The sequence below is a fragment of the Carex rostrata genome, chromosome 6 (assembly GCF_964058835.1).
Source record: "Carex rostrata chromosome 6, lpCarRost1.2, whole genome shotgun sequence".
NCBI classification, from domain to species: domain Eukaryota; kingdom Viridiplantae; phylum Streptophyta; class Magnoliopsida; order Poales; family Cyperaceae; genus Carex; species Carex rostrata.
Genome location: NC_135923.1, coordinates 5,270,571 through 5,288,011, shown reverse-complemented (window position 1 = coordinate 5,288,011; position 17,441 = coordinate 5,270,571). Strand labels below are relative to the sequence as shown.

Below are 17,441 nucleotides of genomic sequence, written 5' to 3'. Positions count from 1 at the left end.
CATGCGGATAGGGTTTAAAAGCTGAAGGAAACTTTACGGGGTTTCTCAATTCGGAGCTAAAGTACCAGAAAAAAAATAGCTTAATTGGTAGGTGTTAAACAAAAGGGACCGTGTCTAGAATCTTCATGTACAGAAGATTAAATAAAACTAATTTTAATTATTTTAACGGAGATTAAGATTTTATAGAATTCAACTTCTTTGAGTTTGTTCCGTTAAAATTATTAAAATTAGTTCTATTTTTTGAAAAAAAAAAAAAATTCTAAGATCTGAAATCGAGATCCTCTACCTCAGGAGTCCCTGTCCTCTGAGGTAACAAAATATTTGAGTTTAATAAATTAATCAGTGTGTTTGATTAAAATTCGAACTAATTCTGACCGAAGTAAAATATACGGAACTTTTTTATTATTCGTGTCAAAACAAATCAAATGATCCGGATTTAAACTCAAATTTTATATTACCTCAGGTGATATGAATTCCAGTTTTAAATCCTTGACCAAGAATTCAGATCCAATGCAAAGAATTCATAGCACTTAACAAAATATTTTTGTTTGGATCCGAACCGTCGGATCAAAATCTACACACACATTAAAGGGACACCGTGTATTTGACTTCAGACCAAATTAGACTAAAAGATTCTAAATGGGTCCGGATCTAATTAAGTAGAAATATTATGTTACCTCATAGGATATGGACTCCAGTACAATACCACTGTAGAATAAGATCTTAGTCGTTCGTTTTAATCTAACATAAATTTCAAAACAGACCCTCTTATATTTTAAATTACATATGAATTAATTTTGATTCGACAGTGAGCCTTTCAAATAACTTAAATGCTATGTTTTGAGCCATTGCGTAACATTATATTTTTTTTTTTTAAAAGTACATCTCACAATTGGTTCGTGATGTCTTTTCCACACTGATCACATGATTAGAAAGGACAGGCAAAGAAAATTGCATCAATAGTAGTCTCAACTAGGGCTGCAAAAGAATCGAGCCAAATCGAACTTAATCTAGGTCGAGTTCAAATTAATTTCGAATTGAACTGTGATTCAAAATTGAAGTAGGCTTTCAAACTGAAAATAAGAATTCGAGTTTAATTTGATATGATTCAAATCAGTTTTGAACCAAATTGGTTCGAAATTGAAGTGGGATTTAAAACTAAAAATAAGAGTTCCAAATCGAGCCAAATTCAAATCAAGTTCGATTTGAACCAATTTCGAACCAAACTGGATTTGATTTGTTTCATAGCCGAACTGATTTGATTTGAACTCAATCGAATCACGAGTTACGAACTTTTTGTACACACTAGTCTCAACAGTTTTTAAAAGTCATTTTAACATCTGAAAAATACTGAAATGGCACCAATAGTGCGGTCCCTACAAATAGTGGAACCGTACAATTGATACAGGATCTATTTTTCGAAAAAAAATAATCACTTTTCCAAAGAACTAAATTGTTAATTTCTAAAAATAAATCAAAGAGCACATGACAAATAGAATTACTACTACCATACCATATTTACTTAACGCTCGCATATGAACTAAATGCATGAAACATGAACCCACTGATAATTTAATTTGATATAAACATCATATAAACAACATAAGTTCTCTGATCAATCAATCTCTCCATCTATGGCCGCAGCTTGGATTGCAGCAGACAAAAAACAAGGTCATTGCTTCTTCACCCCTTGTTGTCGCCTGAAATTCACACATAAAAATATGTTCAATTCATGCTGTAAAAACAAATAGAGAGTAAAATGAATCACATGTCTTGCACAAAGAATGCAAAATACTCGATTTCTGAAGGCCTCAAAGCAGGGGTGGCAACGAGATAGGTTCACCTTGAACTCGTTACGAGTTGGCTCGTTCGAGTCACGAGCGAGCTGATTTTATAGGTATTGAGCTGAAGTTTCAGCTTAAAATCGTCACAAACTGGACCGAGTTAGCTCGTGAGCCGGCTCGCTAGGTTTGACTGAATATTGTTTTAAGAAGAAAATAAATTTTACAAATTTTTTGGACTGAACTAAACTGAGCTGGACCGAGCTCGACAGTATAAAATGCGCACAAATTCTTACAAATTCACAAATTGATGCCTAGCCAGTTAGCTTGCTCGCGCAAGCTAGGTTCCAACTTGAACTCATTAATTTTGGACCGAGCCAGTGGCAAGCTAGCTCAGTCCATTAACGAACGAGTCAAGTGCGAGACACGAGTTACAAACTTTTTTGCCACCCCTACCTCAAAGGATCCAATAAATAAATAAAAACTAAAATAAATTAATTAAAATGAATCTAAAGTGTTGTATTTCACATAGAAATACAATACCAGTACCTGGAAAAAGACTGCTTCAGGATGACCACACAATGCACACTTGACTGATTTGGTACGAGGTAGAGTCGGATCAGATAACACATCTTGTAACTCTTGAGTGAGTTCGGTAACGGGATGATCGACCTCGTGTCGGAACACACAATAGTTATCTGCTACTTCCTGTAATATTCTAGGAAAATAAATAAGATATATATCAGAAGAAAAGATGGATGTTTAAGCCTATATAAGTGATATTGTATATATTATTTATTATGCATGATCAATTTTTAATATAATAAAAGATACAAAGGAGAGCCTTGCAGCAATTTTGATTGTTAAAAGAGAAATAGGAAGATATTTTCATTCGAGAAGAAAATGGAGGTTTAGTCCTTTTCAATTCGGATTAATTTGTCACTAGATTAAAAACTAATTTTTGAGAAATAGAAAATTAGACAAATATAATATTCTGTTTTTTTTTTTTTTTGTTGGCGTAACTTTACCAGAAAAAGAAAATATGGCATAAAACAGAGATAATGCAAAATCATTAGGAAAAGGTTGTTTATCTATTCTATAAATACACAAGAGAATTAAATTATAAATCAACACTAGAATAACCTGATGCTCACAGTTCCTACAAGCATAAAGGAGCACCTTCTTCTCTTTATCTTCCTTTGGATACAAAATGTTATTACTACAAAAAGTAAAACAAGAGAAAGAATCAGACACTCACCAGTTATAAAATGAAAAAAAAAATGTAATTATAATAACTGATGTTTCATTTAATTTAGGTATTAATATTACCATTCTCGGCAAAATTTCATGGTACCGCCGTAGCAAGGCTATCTCTTCCTTATGCTATGGATTGCTTCTGCTTTGGTTCTATGGTCTCTTTCTCTTGTTGAGGGGCAATGTTGGGATTTTCGAATAATCCATTTAAAGCATGTACTTTTCAATGACCAGAAAGTTCTCTATTGAAGCCAAAATTCTTCGGGAAAGCCCTACAACTTTGTAGTCGTTAATTCATACCGACTTTTTTTTTTTTTTTTTTTTTTGTAAGCACAGTACGTCAGTAGTCAGTACCTATAAAGCGCCATCTCACGAACGGATTTTCTTATTTGATAAATAATGGTATGCGGTTGTCGGATGGAATGATATCGTAGAAGATTAATTAAGGATAATTGGTTATAATAAAAAATAATTGATCGATTAATTAAAAAATTCCGTGACAATTTGATTACCGTCAATGACTAATCGACTGATTAATTGGCTAAACGAACATTTTTTACAACACTCATTTGAGGAATATAGCAAATATCAAATTAAATTACATTAAATTTGAAGTCATTTTATAATAAAATTATTAGTTCTATTCACAATTTATTTTAATTATTTGATGGAAGAAATGTATTTCAAATAGATCCAAATTTGATACACGCTGTTTAGATAATTGAGAATACATATACAATTTTGAATTTTTAATGTAAATAATACTTTTGAAAATATGAACTATTGGAATTAGATGTACCACAAATTAATATTGAGTACGCTAAAATTATCTACTTTGAAATTGAGTACCAATAAGAATATTACACATATTTCAACTTTAGAGGAATATCAGAATTTCCATTAAAAGTTTGACATATTCGTGACAAAGGTCAAACTTTAAAATATGTATGGGCCGATATTTGTGAACTCTGGTCCTCCCAAGAAATTAATACTTCTTTAATATTTTCCTACAAATCTATTGTAAAATTTTATGTTTTCTCAAAAAAATACAACAGGTCTCACAAAGGTCAAATATAGAAATAAGATTTCCAGATCCTCAATAATTGATAGTTCGTTTATCAAATATTAGACGCACCCTGTCTGTGGTACTCTGCAACTTCAAGCAAACAACATTTACACAAATCCAAACATCAAATCTCGCCCAAGGATGAGAGAGATTATAAACAGAAAAGCTTGAGAAGAACTTGTCAAATTAGGAAGCGTTTGACGCTTGTAAAATTTGACGGAACAGAATTTATAGGCACGGATCCTATTTTTTTGGGAACGGCTTTCTATAGTCAAAACAATCTACGGCTCTATGAAAATATGGAATTTGAAAGGGTGCTTACTGCTTTCATTTTGTTTTCTCATGAGGTAGTACCGATGTTTAGCATAAAATTAGTGTTCCAATATTTTACATTATCTAATAAGTTATTGAATGATATTAAAGACGCAAAAATTATACGAAGTTAATATAGAAAGTCAATATAATAAACTAACATATTTACTTTTTCTAATTCTCTAATTAACATTATATGTTTTCTATTGAAAGGAACATTATCAAAATTGTCAATATATATTATTATGTAGAATTCTACATCCATCAGAAAATGCAAAATTAGCAACCTCGGAGAAATCTCATAATTTGTGCGACTTTTTGGAAAAACTCAACCGTTCAAATACATTTTGCACGAATCTCAAAGCTTAAACAATACCTAGCGTTATCCCCGAATAGTTGCCCGATCGATGGGTGGTCCGATGTCCGGTCGAACCCAAGCCGCAACAGACAATGATCAAACAGACCCCAACAGGACATTGGACTGCCCCCGATTCTGACAGATCTCAAACCCAGCCTCAGAAAGAAATTCGCACCGAGCCAAAGAGCTAAGACTTCCACTTCCATTAAATTTCAATTTTCAAGCTTCACATACAGAACAATAGTATATAAATTTTTTTCTTTTTCCTGTTTTAACCAAACAACGTTAACATCCACCAGCTTCAATTAACATAAACAGCTAAAACAAATTGGGCACAATACATGACAGTAAGAGACCCTACAAAATAAGCTGAATTGAAGCAACATCACAAACAAAATGAGTCTTGAGTCCAGTAGTTCAAATTCTAATAGAGACCCCGCATAATTCCAAAAGTCCAGTTATTAAAGAAAACATAAGAAAATAAGTACATATCCCAGGCCATTCCATTGCTCAGAATATACCAGAGAGCAGTTTCGCAGCGCTAGAAAGGGCCGCACCAGTGATTGCTGCTTGAACAATCTGCTCATGAGAAGCACGCTCCGACGTCAGAGCAACCGCCACACCAGTGACAGCACCAGCCAGAAAACTGTTCTTCTGTTTCAATTAAGGTGCACCAAATAATATGAACCAACATTTCAATTTTCTTCTGTTAAAATGTAAGATATATGATTTTTACCCAATCATGTGTTCCTCGAACCTCCGTGAGACCGTATGTCAAACCTGAGTACATTCCAGCGGCTAAACCTACACAAGTTTTCTCAATGTGTGTGTTAATTAGTTCAACATGACCTGTAGCAGTACTCTTTCGAATAAGTATTTGTTTTTTTTGAGGGAATTTTGAATAAGTATTCAACACCAAATACTATACATACCCCATTGTAGAGACTCTTTCCCAACATCCTTCACCTGGATAAACAAAATTCAAAACCAGACATCAGTCAACAAATGCAGGAATATTGGAGGACAATTTTGTCCTAAATTGTGATTCATTATCAGGATTTCATATCCTGAACTTTACTTTTTACTAACATCCCAAGAAAAAAAGAAATAGTAACTTTAGTTTTTGTGACCCCACTTACCATCACCTCCATAGTTTTCTTGCAATAATCCCCTGAAATTGCAACAATAATAACGTTGTCAAATTATTTTAATCAAATAAAATTAGAAGAAAAGGCTTCACCCAAATATATTCATCATAGGTGAATTTTATTTCATATGAATTAAAGACTACTTTCTTATTCCTATACCTGAGAATTTGTTCTTCTTGCTGACCTCACCACCAGTATTTGTGCCATCCACTTGTTTTTGTACATGCATAAAACAGCATATCAAAAATCAGTTTTTGTGCCAGTTAAATTGTGATGTGATGTTATATGTTATGAAATTAGAATTGTCCCATTATTTACCGTCCATAGCAGTGAAGTACGCCTCCCGTGACACTGCCTGGATAGCCCCAATCTACAATGATAAAATATGGAGTCAGCACCCCAATTAAGAGCAAATACAAAAAGTACTTCAAATTAATTTTCTTGCAATTTATCTGTTTTGTTTGCAATTTAATCAGCTGCTTGAAGTTGGAAGCAGTTTTAATATTGACTATTCTAGTCTACATCCGAGTTCTATAGATGCATCAAATCTTATCATACATTCAATACTAGTACTCCATTACGAAAAATTAAACAAATTTCATTTTTACAACATTAATTAGAAGATGATAATAAACTCTGCATTAAATGCACAAGAGACGGATGCACCATAAAAATTCACTACCATAACAAAAGATATAAAAAATGTGACGCAAACTTCACTCCGGCGAAAAACACCGAACATCACTCATAATAAATATGGCAATATGGCATAAAAATAAAATTCAAGGACCTTAGTTAATAAATAGTGTTAATTATGGTCCATCTCATATATGTTTAAGCTCAATTCTGCATTTTTTTTTTCCCTTGAACTAAATGAAAAATAAAGTAAATACATCCATGCTGAGCACAGATATTATATTGTAAATATATATATATAAAAAGTACCCCAGCAGCCTTGACGAAGCTCTCAGCAATGCGATTGAGGAGGGGATGGCCGAGGTCGAAAAGCTGCCCGTTTTCCAGCGCCTTCAGCTGATCTGTCACCCGAGTCTCCAGATCTCTGTTGCTCATTTTCTCAGCTCAGTTCTTCCTTCTTTGGCTTTTACAAGTGTATGTGTTTTGTTAGGGTTGTGTTAAAGAGATGGATGGATTAATGTATCTCTTATATGTATCATGTGATAAGGTACTGATGAAGACTGAAGAAGTGAAGAGGCCTCTAGACAAGAGAAGAACACAGAGACGCGCCACGTAGGGGTGGAGACAATGAAACGTGGCTTGACCAGGGGAGTCGGTACTGAATTCGCATCCTCTGAGATATCTCATATTTTGCGTGACTTTTTGGAAAATCTCAACCGTTGCAATACGTTCTACGAGAATCTCAAAGCTCAAATAATACTGGCCCCCACGTCATCCTCGAATAGGCACCGGACACGTCGGTCACGCAAAATATGAGATATATACGCACCTGTCGGTACTGCAGTGTTTATATTATTCTATTTGTTATATGGTTAGCGCTTGGGACCCATTAGCATGTTTTATTAAGCCCATGGGCCTTTATTTTTTCCTTTTTTCTTATTTGTTTACCCTTTTATCTGGTTTTTTTTAACTTTGTTTGGGCTTATGGAACAAAACCTATATAACCAATTCAAAGTAATGTGATGAAAGAAATAATGCAACCCAATTAAAGAATGGAAACTATTTTTGGTACTCACTAGAGGTGGCAGTTTAACTTAAAAAATTCATTCTTCATGGCCAATACAGATATTACACGCATATGAAAACAAAAAGAGTACATCAGGTGAACATTCTTACTATTGAGTTCCTTAGATACCAGTATATTACTGATGCTTGGGATTCCCTCTTTTGGTTAATTAAGGCAGCCAACGATTTACAGCTGATGTCACAATTCTATATATAACATAAACATAAACACAAACCTTTTTTTTGCCAATGATGCGTATGAATAAACATACATAATTTTCCAGGTGTTCATAAGAAAGCCATCTAAGGGGAACAAGAGCAACAGGAAACTTGTGTATAATCATGGTATAAACAATTTAGGGCTCCAGGCACAAAATTTCAATTCAAGTTAAACAAAAAAAAAGGGTCTCAATTAAAAATGCTTACTTTTAAAATTGATCATAAGCTGCCAGCCGGATAAAACTCTCTCCAACGAAATTTTTTTTTTTTTGAAGAGAAATTAAAAACAAAATGAAACAACAGAATGACATCTTCATCAAAAAATGCATAATTCATGAATTCACTCATTGCGTGCATAGCGAGGTGATTTCTGGCGTTCTTGTTTCTCACTTTTTTTTATTTCCAGCTTTTTGAGCCAGTATTCGAGTTGTTTGGCGACCTCTTCGGGACCGGTTGATCCATGCGAAATGAATTTCATGATGGCATTCTCAAGTCCAAGATACTCGTACACATCTTCTTCGAATACTGGGTTTATTCTGCGTAGATCGTCAAGTTTGAGCTCAGCAAGCTTGCATTTCTTTGTTATGCCCATTGCAACTGTTCGTCCGGCAATATCATGTGATGCCCTGAATGGAATACCCTGAAAAAAACAGGACATGTTTTACGCCAGTTTTTGACAAACTTTTAAATAGATGCCAGTATAAATTTTGCAACAAAGGGTGGTAAACACAGTAAAAGTTGAGGTATTTGACAAATTTTAAAGAGTAAGGCTACAGTACTGTGCATAGTGCATATTGACCTGTACTATGGATCACCATCTCTATTTTTAAAGTCTGAATAATTGATATGAACAGTTCAACATGATCTCCATATGAAAATGTACTTGTATATCAAATTATATATATTTTTTATATATCTTTTACTATTTTTTTAGATAGGTAGAAAATCACTTTATCTAGAGAGTCTAGATCATTCAAAAGTAGTGAGTGATTTTCTATCTAGAAAAAGAGCAAAAAAAATATACATATAAAAAATATAATCTGCAAGTATATATTTTTTATATGAAAATCATGTTGAACAGTTCATATCGACTGTTTGAACTTTAAAAATGAAAATATTGATCTGTAGTACGGACCAATCCGCGCTATGTATAGTACCATAGCCTCACTCAATTTTAAAATAGATGCAAGTATAAATGGTTTACCTTCTTGACAAGATAATCAACTAAAGTAGTGGCATCTAGATATCCATCTGGAAGAGAACTATTAATCTTCTCACGATTGAATGAAATGTTCCTTGCAAATTCTGCTGATACTTCAAGCATTCCTATCACAGTCTTGACACTGTCAAATAATGGTTCTTTATCTTCCTGCATCTTGAAAAAAAGTTCAAATTAGCTTATATTTTATCCATTTATTTTATTTTTAACTTTTTAATGTTAAGTGTTTTAGGTGTGATCACAACAAGGATTATTTTCTTGAATCATTTCTATGGATGCACGCATATTATAGAAAACAATAATCAATTAAGTTTCAGATTTATATTATAACACTCAGTTTTATGTATATATGATATTGTTTTTCTTTGATCTGTTTAAGGGATTGCATACATTATTCAATAAATTACAATAATTTGACTTGAACATTTAAGATATTTAATCAACACATCATTTAGACTGTAACAAGGGGAGAAGATAATTCTTCCAAACTTTTACCTGAAGATCCCGATTGTAAGCATGTGGAAGCCCCTTGCAGAGAACAAGCAAGGTGACGAGATCCCCTACAACCCTGGCAGTTTTACCACGTACCAACTCCATCGGGTCGGGGTTATTCCTTTGTGGCATCATGTGGCTTCCAGGTGAAATTTTATCATTCGAGACTAGAAACCCGAACTCCTCTGATGACCACAGGACCCACTCCTCTCCGAGCCGGGAGAGGTGAATGGCTATGATTGCATTGGTTGATAGGAACTCGAGGATGAAGTCACGGTCTGATACTGCATCTATGCTATATATGTAACAGTATTTCACAAAAGGCAACATGAGTTCATAATTTCATATTAATTAGTATGAAAGAGTGATGAAATCCAATTTGAAGGTAAGTAGACATTCAGGAAAAAGTTTACCTGTTCCTCAGAGGCTCAGTAAATTTTAACTCCTCAGAAGTCGCAAACCTGTCGATCGGAAGTCCAGTACCAGCCAATGCACCGGCACCTAGAGGGCAATAGTTCAGGCGATCTTTGCAGTTCATCAGACGCCCACTATCACGTTCAAACTAAAAAAAATAATTGAAAACATAAATTTAATTAGGCTGAAGATTAACCTGTCAGTCTTGTTATACCATGGCATGACACTCCAGCAAACATATAAAACATATTATAAGAAGGTACCAGAAAAAAGTTACCTCTTCAACATAAGAGAGCAAAAGATGCGGGAGTAGAACAGGCTGTGCTCTTTGTAGGTGAGTATATCCAGGAATTACCAAGCTCCTATTATCCAAAGCCAAAGACACCAATGTCACCTGAAATTTCAAAATGTGTTCAATTTCATAATGGGTTACAACTTTTTGTCAATTAGTTAACTGTACACAAATTTGCATTAAGACAGTAAAAGACATTGTTGGAAAGAAGCATGTAAGTTTATCCAAACAAAAGAAAGATAATAACCAACATCACTATACAGGCTTACATGTTGCACAATCCATGAACATTCAAATAAATAACAAATATGCCTTGTGCCAGAAAACCGTACTGGTAACATATATAACAACTAACAGGAATATTTAATTACCTGGAGAGTTCTGAGGTGAATGAGGATCTTGCCAATTGCATCACGGCACCACAGTCTGAGATCTGTCGCAACCTGGTCATTACGGCTTCTAGCGGTTTGGAGCTTCTTGGCTGGCTCCCCGACCATGTCAATTAAAGCAGCCTCAATGTTCATGTGCACATCCTGTCTATCCTTCTTCCACTCAAATTTTCCATCTTCAATTAATCTTTTAATCTCATCAAGCCCATTCAAAATTACATCCCTATCGTCTACGGTTATTAAACCCTGGTTAATCAACAAATGTACAAATTGTTATATGGATTTTAAAAAGAATTCAAGATGAGGACACACAATTACAAATTAAAAGTTACAAAAAAATCAACTAAACTTACCATTGCTCCGAGCATCTTAACATGTGCTCGGCTACCGACAATGTCATGCATGTAGAGCTCGTCGGCCTCTTTGGTGACAGATTCAGTGAACCTTTCCACCACCTCACTGACTGCATCATTAAACCGACCTAATTTCCTTTCCGGCACTTTCTTCTCCTTTCTATAATCCTTCTTCTCAGTCTCCTTTTTCTCTTCTTCTACTATCTCCACCACATTATTTAAGCCTTCATTGTACCTCCCAGCCCAAAATTTCCTCTCCTTTCTCTCCGCTTCATATTTCGTAGTCTCTTTCGGTTCTTCTTCCCTCTCATTCTCCTCCAATAAAATTTCCAATTCTCCGAGATCTTCCTCCTCATCATCATGCTCTGACTCCTGCCTGTCTATTATCTCCACGTAATCTGACGAATCACGCAGGTCACTCTCATCTGTCTCGGCCACCTCCTTACTAGATCGCACAGTACTGGTACGCAAACTGGTCCGTACACTGTTGCGAACACTTTTTCTCGCCGTTCCTCTCTGCTCCTCCTCATGCAGCAGTTCTTGTTGGTGATCTGGCACCAATTCTATATGTATGGATTCTACCGATGCACCCGACCCTATTGGCTGCTCGACTATTGCTGGCTCAATGTTACGACCCGACAGCATGGTCTCCATAGATGCATTCCTCACAGCTTGCCTTACTGTTGTGGTTGGTAGCGGCCGTGCACCAGTTGTCAAGTTGTGTGGAGGCCCAACTGACGACATTCTAGATGGTTCCACTATGCAACAACATGTTATCTTCTTTGGCAAGTGTGGGCATTTTGGCTTGAAGCACCTAAACTTGCTTTTTTTCTTTTCTTTTCCTCTCTGGTTAAAACCTGAATTATGTGGACTTGCTGTGTCGTTTGCCGTGTAAGATATGAAAGAGAGCTCCTGTTGGTTGTCCTTCCGCTGCGAATTACCGCCATGGAGCTGTTTCTTGGAGCTCGGGCTTTTTTTAAGCACAATGCAACAGAGCTTGGTGGTGAGGTGGCGGAAGCACATGCACTCAGGCTTGTGGATGTGGTTGTGGCGACGGCGTTGGTGATGATGCTGACGGTACGTGCCCATGCTGCTCGACATTTGTGCTTGCCAGGTTGTGTCGATAGGAGAGGGAGGATGAAGAGGTTGTTTTGGCTGCAATCGGATTCAAGTCAACTAAAAGAAATTAAAAGGTCGCTGAAGGAATTCTGTTGTTGTCAAAAGGCTATAGAATGAAGTACCAGAAAAAACGGCTATCATATTTGGGAAATGTGGTAGCAGAGAAATGAGAGGCTAATACATGCCTAGCATATTGCTTTTATTAATGATATATATGTAATTTTATATTGAATTCCTTCCTAAATATGTTGTTGTATGTAATTTAGTATGATAGAAAATATATACAAAATGAACCTTACAGCAGTTCAAGAGACCTTCTTTTGCTCAAGTCGTGGCCACCACTTGTTATAATATGGCAAATTAATGCGAATCTGTTGCTCAATTAAACTGCAATGGAGGTGGCCTTTTAGAATTTATAGCAGTTGATCTTGATAATTAGGCATATGAAGGAATAGATCTTCACCTCTATTTCTGTTCGAAATGGAGAGGATGTAGAGCCAGACAATGGTTGAAAACTTGAAATAAAAATATATTAAAATGAGGAGCTATGGGAACTAGAATCAGTAAAGCAAATATAGAAGAAAATTATATAGAATGCTAGGCTTTGATACAAATTTCAAATTAAGACGTGAAAACAACTCTGTTTGTGTACTAAGCGCCTGCTTTAATTTTGTTTAAGTTGCTAACACATCCTTGTTTTGGCCTGCCAATAACATTTTTTCTCAAACAACAGTTCAGATTTTCTATGATGGCAATGATGAAGTATATCCTGCTGCTGATCATTTTTTAATTTATGGTGCACAATTTGTTGAAACTTAAATTTAAAAAATGTATATTTATTAATAATATTTTTTTCATTGGCTGATAGGTTATTTTAGTAGAGGGTCTAAATCTTGTATGATGAAGACAAAATATGCTTAAAAAAAATGATATCATAATTCACATAAAAATGTTTCAATTTAATTTATTTCGATTAATCTCTTAACTATCACAATTTCTATATTCTCGCTTCAACACAATTGTAGAACTTTTAACATCACATTTTTTTTTTTGAACTATCCGAATTTCTAAATTTTACCTTCACACAAATCACTGACATCAGCATCAGACTCGCACCGCGATCTTAATCTCTTTAACAATGAGACACCACACGATTTATTACACAATGAGACACCACACGATTTATTACACAATGACTCGCCACATATTAAATTGAATTGCGCCTCTCCATATGGGCTATGGCACAGATTACCTCAGTCAGACCAAATGAAATATCTATCATTTGGAGCTACTTGACTTTTTTAAGAGAATCTTTGTTCTATACTCGGAATAACGCTAATGTGCGATAGGTTAATGGCCAATTTCTCAAGAGTAAGGCGTGGGTGATATGGATAGCATAAGGATTTTTATAATATGGTCTCAAAAATTTATTGTATAAATTTCAAACTTTAATTTAAGTAGTTCAATAAATTTGTTATATAATAAGCTTGTAAGTTACTAACTTTTACTATTTTTGAAATTTTTTTTACTATTTTTTATGATTTATGAAAAATGGTCTAAAAATAAAAAAATTGTCAATATTTTAGACTATTTTTGCTATTTTTCATAAATCATAAATCATAAAAAATAGCAAAAAAATTTCAAGAATAGTAAAAATTAGTATTCCACAAGTTTATTATATAATTAATTTATTAAACTACTTAAATCAAAGTTTAAATTCTATACAATAGATTTTTGAGGCCGTAACACGGATGACCTTATGCTATCCATAGCATCCAAGTCTTACTCATTTCTTAATATTAAGAGTTTTTTTTTTTTTGGAAAAAGAAGAAGGCATTAGTCCATTTTATTACTGAAATTGTTAAATACACCAACGAAAACATCATCGCCAGCGATTTTTAGAAATCAAACGCTGACTGATCCCTTTTCCCTAAAAACCTCGAGATATTGACCAGTTTTTAATAAGAATAAGAGTACGGGCTCATTACGCCCAACGACTTTTCCTCAAAAAAAAAAGAGTATCCTCATTTCACGGCCATTTTTTTTATTAAAATCCTAAAAAAAAAAAAAGTTTTTTTTACAGATCTGCATCTGCATTCAGATTTTTTTTAAATTATCCCGACCGCCTGGCCCACAAGCGGCCCACCCTCCTAGCAGACCGTCTAGGCCAGGGGCAGTCCACTAGGGACTAGACCGCCTAGGGTCCGACCAGTCCTCTTTTTTTTTAGCAAGAGATCTTAATATTTTGATTTAAATAATTTTATGAAGAAAAAGTTTTTTTTTGTTTAGAGTGTATGCCAAAAAATAAGACATTTGGTATATTTATGAAGTGATGTCGTAACTCTTTATAACTTTGATTTGATTTGTTAGTTGGATATCACAAGTCTAAATATAACACTAATTAAGGAGTTGGCATTGATTCTTAATAATTTATTTTATTCAAATATACACAAGAAAATAACAAGGAAATATTGTTAGATTGCCTCAATGATGTCAACTTTTTTTTTTTTTTAGAGAATAATTGGATTATTTGATTATTGTCAACATATACCATTTGCTCAGAGATAGACAAATGGACACAATAAATAGTAAATACACTTTAAAATAATTATATGAATAATTCTTGAATAATCTCTTAGGCTTTTGACTAAACAAAATACCGATCATTGTATGCCTACCGTTGAATGAAAACTTAAATTGAATTTTTGATACACTAAACGACATTTTTTTTAAATTCTGATGCTTCAGATGCCCGGGGATGTTCCCCTAGGGGATATTCGAATCCGTCTCATCCTCTCCTTTTCGAAAAGTGGTCATATGTGCAAATCCGACTTTCCTAGCCAAAGTTATGGCAGTTTAAAGTTTTTTTGAAAGCTGAACTTTGAAAATTCATAACTAATTATAGAAAAATCCAATTAAATTGAAATTTGTATCAATTCTATGTATTTTTGAATGCTTTACATGCTGGTATAATCATTTTTTTAGTTTGGTCCCTGTATCAGTCCAGACTTGCTGATTTACCAGAAGATGTCAAATTTGATATTTTTAGTGCATTACACTATACCAGTGGCCTTTGCTTAGTGCTTGGCTGCTGAATTTGGACTTGGTACCATACCAGAGGTCAGTCTACGGTACTTTCTGCATAGAAAAATATCTAATTTGAGGTTTGTACATATTGTAGTAGCTCTAAACTACTGTTTTAGTATCAGAAATAAAGATAAAAAGATCAACAAGCTGTCAGAAGTTGGAAATTTTTGAATCAAGGCCAAGTCCTTAATTAGTGTTATCTTTAAACTTGCGATATCCAACTGACAAATCAAATCAAAGTTATAAAGAGTTACAACATTACTTTATAAATATATCAAACGTCTTATTTTTTTGACATACACTCTAAACAAGAAAAAAATTTCTTCACAAAATTATTTAAATCAAAATATTAAGATCTCTCTCTAAAAAAAGAAGAGAAAAAGAGGACCGCCCCTGGCCTGGGCGATCTGCTAGGAGGGTGGGCCGCCCGTAGACCAGGCGGTCGGGGCAATTTAAAAAAAACCCGAATGCGGGGGCAATTCTGTAAAAAACTTTTTTTTTAGAGTTTTAATAAAAATGGCCGCTCATTTCAGTACTTCTAAAATTTCCACATTCTATTTAGAAAAATTATATACTATGATTTTCACTAATTATATAGTCTCAACTAATTATTATTCTAAAAAAAATATTATATGATTCAAATAGTTATATAGTCCCCACTAATTATTATTCAAAAACCTTGCAGCATTCTTCCTCTATGATCCACAATAATTATATAGTCCCCTATTTTTCAGTTCTCGTACTTGTTCCCGCGTCAACCTTTATAGATATAAATACTTGAAAGATAAGATATTAACATTTGAAAACTATGATATTAATACTTTGATGCATAACTTATTATGATCATCCATTTTTCAGTCCCTCAATCGTCACTGCGTTAACCTTTCTCTAATGAAGTAGTGCGGACCCCGTATCACCGCATCAACATTCTCCAATCGTCCCTGCATCAGCCTTCCTTCAACAAAAATAGTTTACCACATAGGTAAAAAAACTTCAATGCGTAGGTATAAATACATGCAGAACTTAATATTAATACTCTCAAACGTCATCCAGTGTCATATGTAAAAAGTACTAGCAAGTATGTTAGTTTGTAATAATCTAGAAGTCAATAATACGATAAGTTAATCATAAAGCTTTGTTCATGAATTGAATGTTTATTTATATATCATTTTGTTGCCTTGAGTATTATTGAAATTATGGATCATTTCGAGTTCATGACTGAAATTGTGAAACTCCATAATATAGATAATATATATACTCTTAAAAGTCACTGACCAAGGTAATTAGCAGGAACACTAATTACCGCGATAAGGTTAGCATGTGGATTAAAAGATGGTTAAGTTTTACAAACCACCTGACATGAGATGTCATTTTAATCACATGGATACATGTTCTAGGAACATGGTATTTGACAGACCCCGAATGAAACATTAAATAGAATTGTGTTCGTGTCATTTATGTTTTCATTCTGTGTCAAAGTTCTACAATATGAGGTATTTATCGTTCCCACTAAGAAATATATATGAGTAAGTGTTATCTAACGCTGTCCGTAAAAAGCAGCCATAACGGTAGCATTTCCATATATATAACTTAGCTGAGGAAGTGATAGTCTGCCAAGAATACTATTTGTCCCTCGTATCTCTATACGAGCTATAGCATCACTGGGCCCCTTGATAGAGTTAGATTATCTGCATGCAGTATAATTACAAGAGTAATTATATTTGATAATCTACTCAAGATCAAGAAAAGATACAGTTAACAAGGATGACACATATCTACCTTAAAACTGATCTGATAGCTATGAGACAGAAGAACTGACACAAGTAAATTGTTTACTGGATCGTGATATTGTACAGTACAGCATCATCTGTGTAATTGATGGTCATGATGTGTTGCCAGATGCCACCCATGACTAACAGAAGTTAAAACAGTTTTAACTCTGTTTACCAACATAACACAGATCCTATTGGGTCACACCATATAGGAACTACTCGGAGAATCTTACTGATTAATTATAAATTGATTATAATTAATATTAAGATGGTTATAATTAATTATACATGATATAATTAAATTATAAATGTCATTTAGAATGACAAGCAGAAACAACGGTTAATTTATAAACGTACACGTTACGTTGTATAAAAGTTACCGAACAACAACCGAAACCGAATCGTGAGAAATATAATTGTTTAGAACAATTATATATACATTTGATTTAGATTTTAAATATTAAT

General features: G+C 34.0%; 3 protein-coding genes across 4 annotated transcripts; all 3 read right to left on the bottom strand.

Annotated features, from left to right (window-relative positions):
* Positions 1–1,528: 1,528 nt before the first annotated feature.
* LOC144555991 (DNA-directed RNA polymerases II, IV and V subunit 9A-like) lies at positions 1,529–3,130 on the bottom strand. Its single transcript, XM_078304456.1, has 4 exons — positions 3,111–3,130; positions 2,925–3,000; positions 2,331–2,489; positions 1,529–1,700 (listed from the first exon to the last, which is right to left on the bottom strand). Exons 1-4 carry the CDS (start codon positions 3,128–3,130, stop codon positions 1,620–1,622), a joined length of 336 nt encoding a protein of 111 aa, XP_078160582.1. The 3' UTR covers positions 1,529–1,619.
* A 1,991-nt stretch (positions 3,131–5,121) lies between these two features.
* Positions 5,122–7,112, bottom strand: ATOEP16-2 (Mitochondrial import inner membrane translocase subunit Tim17/Tim22/Tim23 family protein). Its single transcript, XM_078304549.1, has 7 exons — positions 6,865–7,112; positions 6,238–6,289; positions 6,079–6,129; positions 5,911–5,942; positions 5,704–5,737; positions 5,508–5,575; positions 5,122–5,425 (listed from the first exon to the last, which is right to left on the bottom strand). Exons 1-7 carry the CDS (start codon positions 6,988–6,990, stop codon positions 5,282–5,284), a joined length of 507 nt encoding a protein of 168 aa, XP_078160675.1. The 5' UTR covers positions 6,991–7,112; the 3' UTR covers positions 5,122–5,281.
* A 1,046-nt stretch (positions 7,113–8,158) lies between these two features.
* LOC144555817 (argininosuccinate lyase, chloroplastic-like) lies at positions 8,159–12,122 on the bottom strand. Of its 2 annotated transcripts, none has more exons than XM_078304248.1 (7): positions 10,999–12,122; positions 10,628–10,891; positions 10,242–10,358; positions 9,964–10,112; positions 9,554–9,845; positions 9,044–9,214; positions 8,159–8,479 (listed from the first exon to the last, which is right to left on the bottom strand). In XM_078304248.1, the coding sequence occupies exons 1-7, from the start codon at positions 12,097–12,099 to the stop codon at positions 8,180–8,182; spliced, it is 2,394 nt and encodes a 797-aa protein (XP_078160374.1). In that variant the 5' UTR covers positions 12,100–12,122; the 3' UTR covers positions 8,159–8,179. The 2 variants fall into 2 exon arrangements, with proteins under 2 accessions (XP_078160374.1, XP_078160375.1); XM_078304249.1 differs by having other exon boundaries at positions 9,044–9,208.
* Positions 12,123–17,441: the final 5,319 nt, after the last annotated feature.

Bases quoted from the DNA above. Each gene is read 5' to 3' on its own strand.
- LOC144555991 (XM_078304456.1), bottom strand. From the start codon at position 3,130: ATGAAATTTTGCCGAGAATG. The intron at 3,001-3,110 runs GTAATATTAATA...TACTTTTTGTAG, and splicing joins ATGAAATTTTGCCGAGAATG to TAATAACATTTTGTATCCAA. The intron at 2,490-2,924 runs GTTATTCTAGTG...AGAATATTACAG, and splicing joins GTAGGAACTGTGAGCATCAG to GAAGTAGCAGATAACTATTG.
- ATOEP16-2 (XM_078304549.1), bottom strand. From the start codon at position 6,990: ATGAGCAACAGAGATCTGGAGACTCGGGTGACAGATCAGCTGAAGGCG. The intron at 5,576-5,703 runs GTATGTATAGTA...AAACTTGTGTAG, and splicing joins GAAAGAGTCTCTACAATGGG to GTTTAGCCGCTGGAATGTAC. The intron at 5,426-5,507 runs GTAAAAATCATA...TAATTGAAACAG, and splicing joins TTCGAGGAACACATGATTGG to AAGAACAGTTTTCTGGCTGG.
- LOC144555817 (XM_078304248.1), bottom strand. From the start codon at position 12,099: ATGTCGAGCAGCATGGGCACGTACCGTCAGCATCATCACCAACGCCGT. The intron at 10,892-10,998 runs GTAAGTTTAGTT...TTGATTAACCAG, and splicing joins TTAAGATGCTCGGAGCAATG to GGTTTAATAACCGTAGACGA. The intron at 9,215-9,553 runs GTAAAAGTTTGG...CTTTTTTTCAAG, and splicing joins CTTACAATCGGGATCTTCAG to ATGCAGGAAGATAAAGAACC.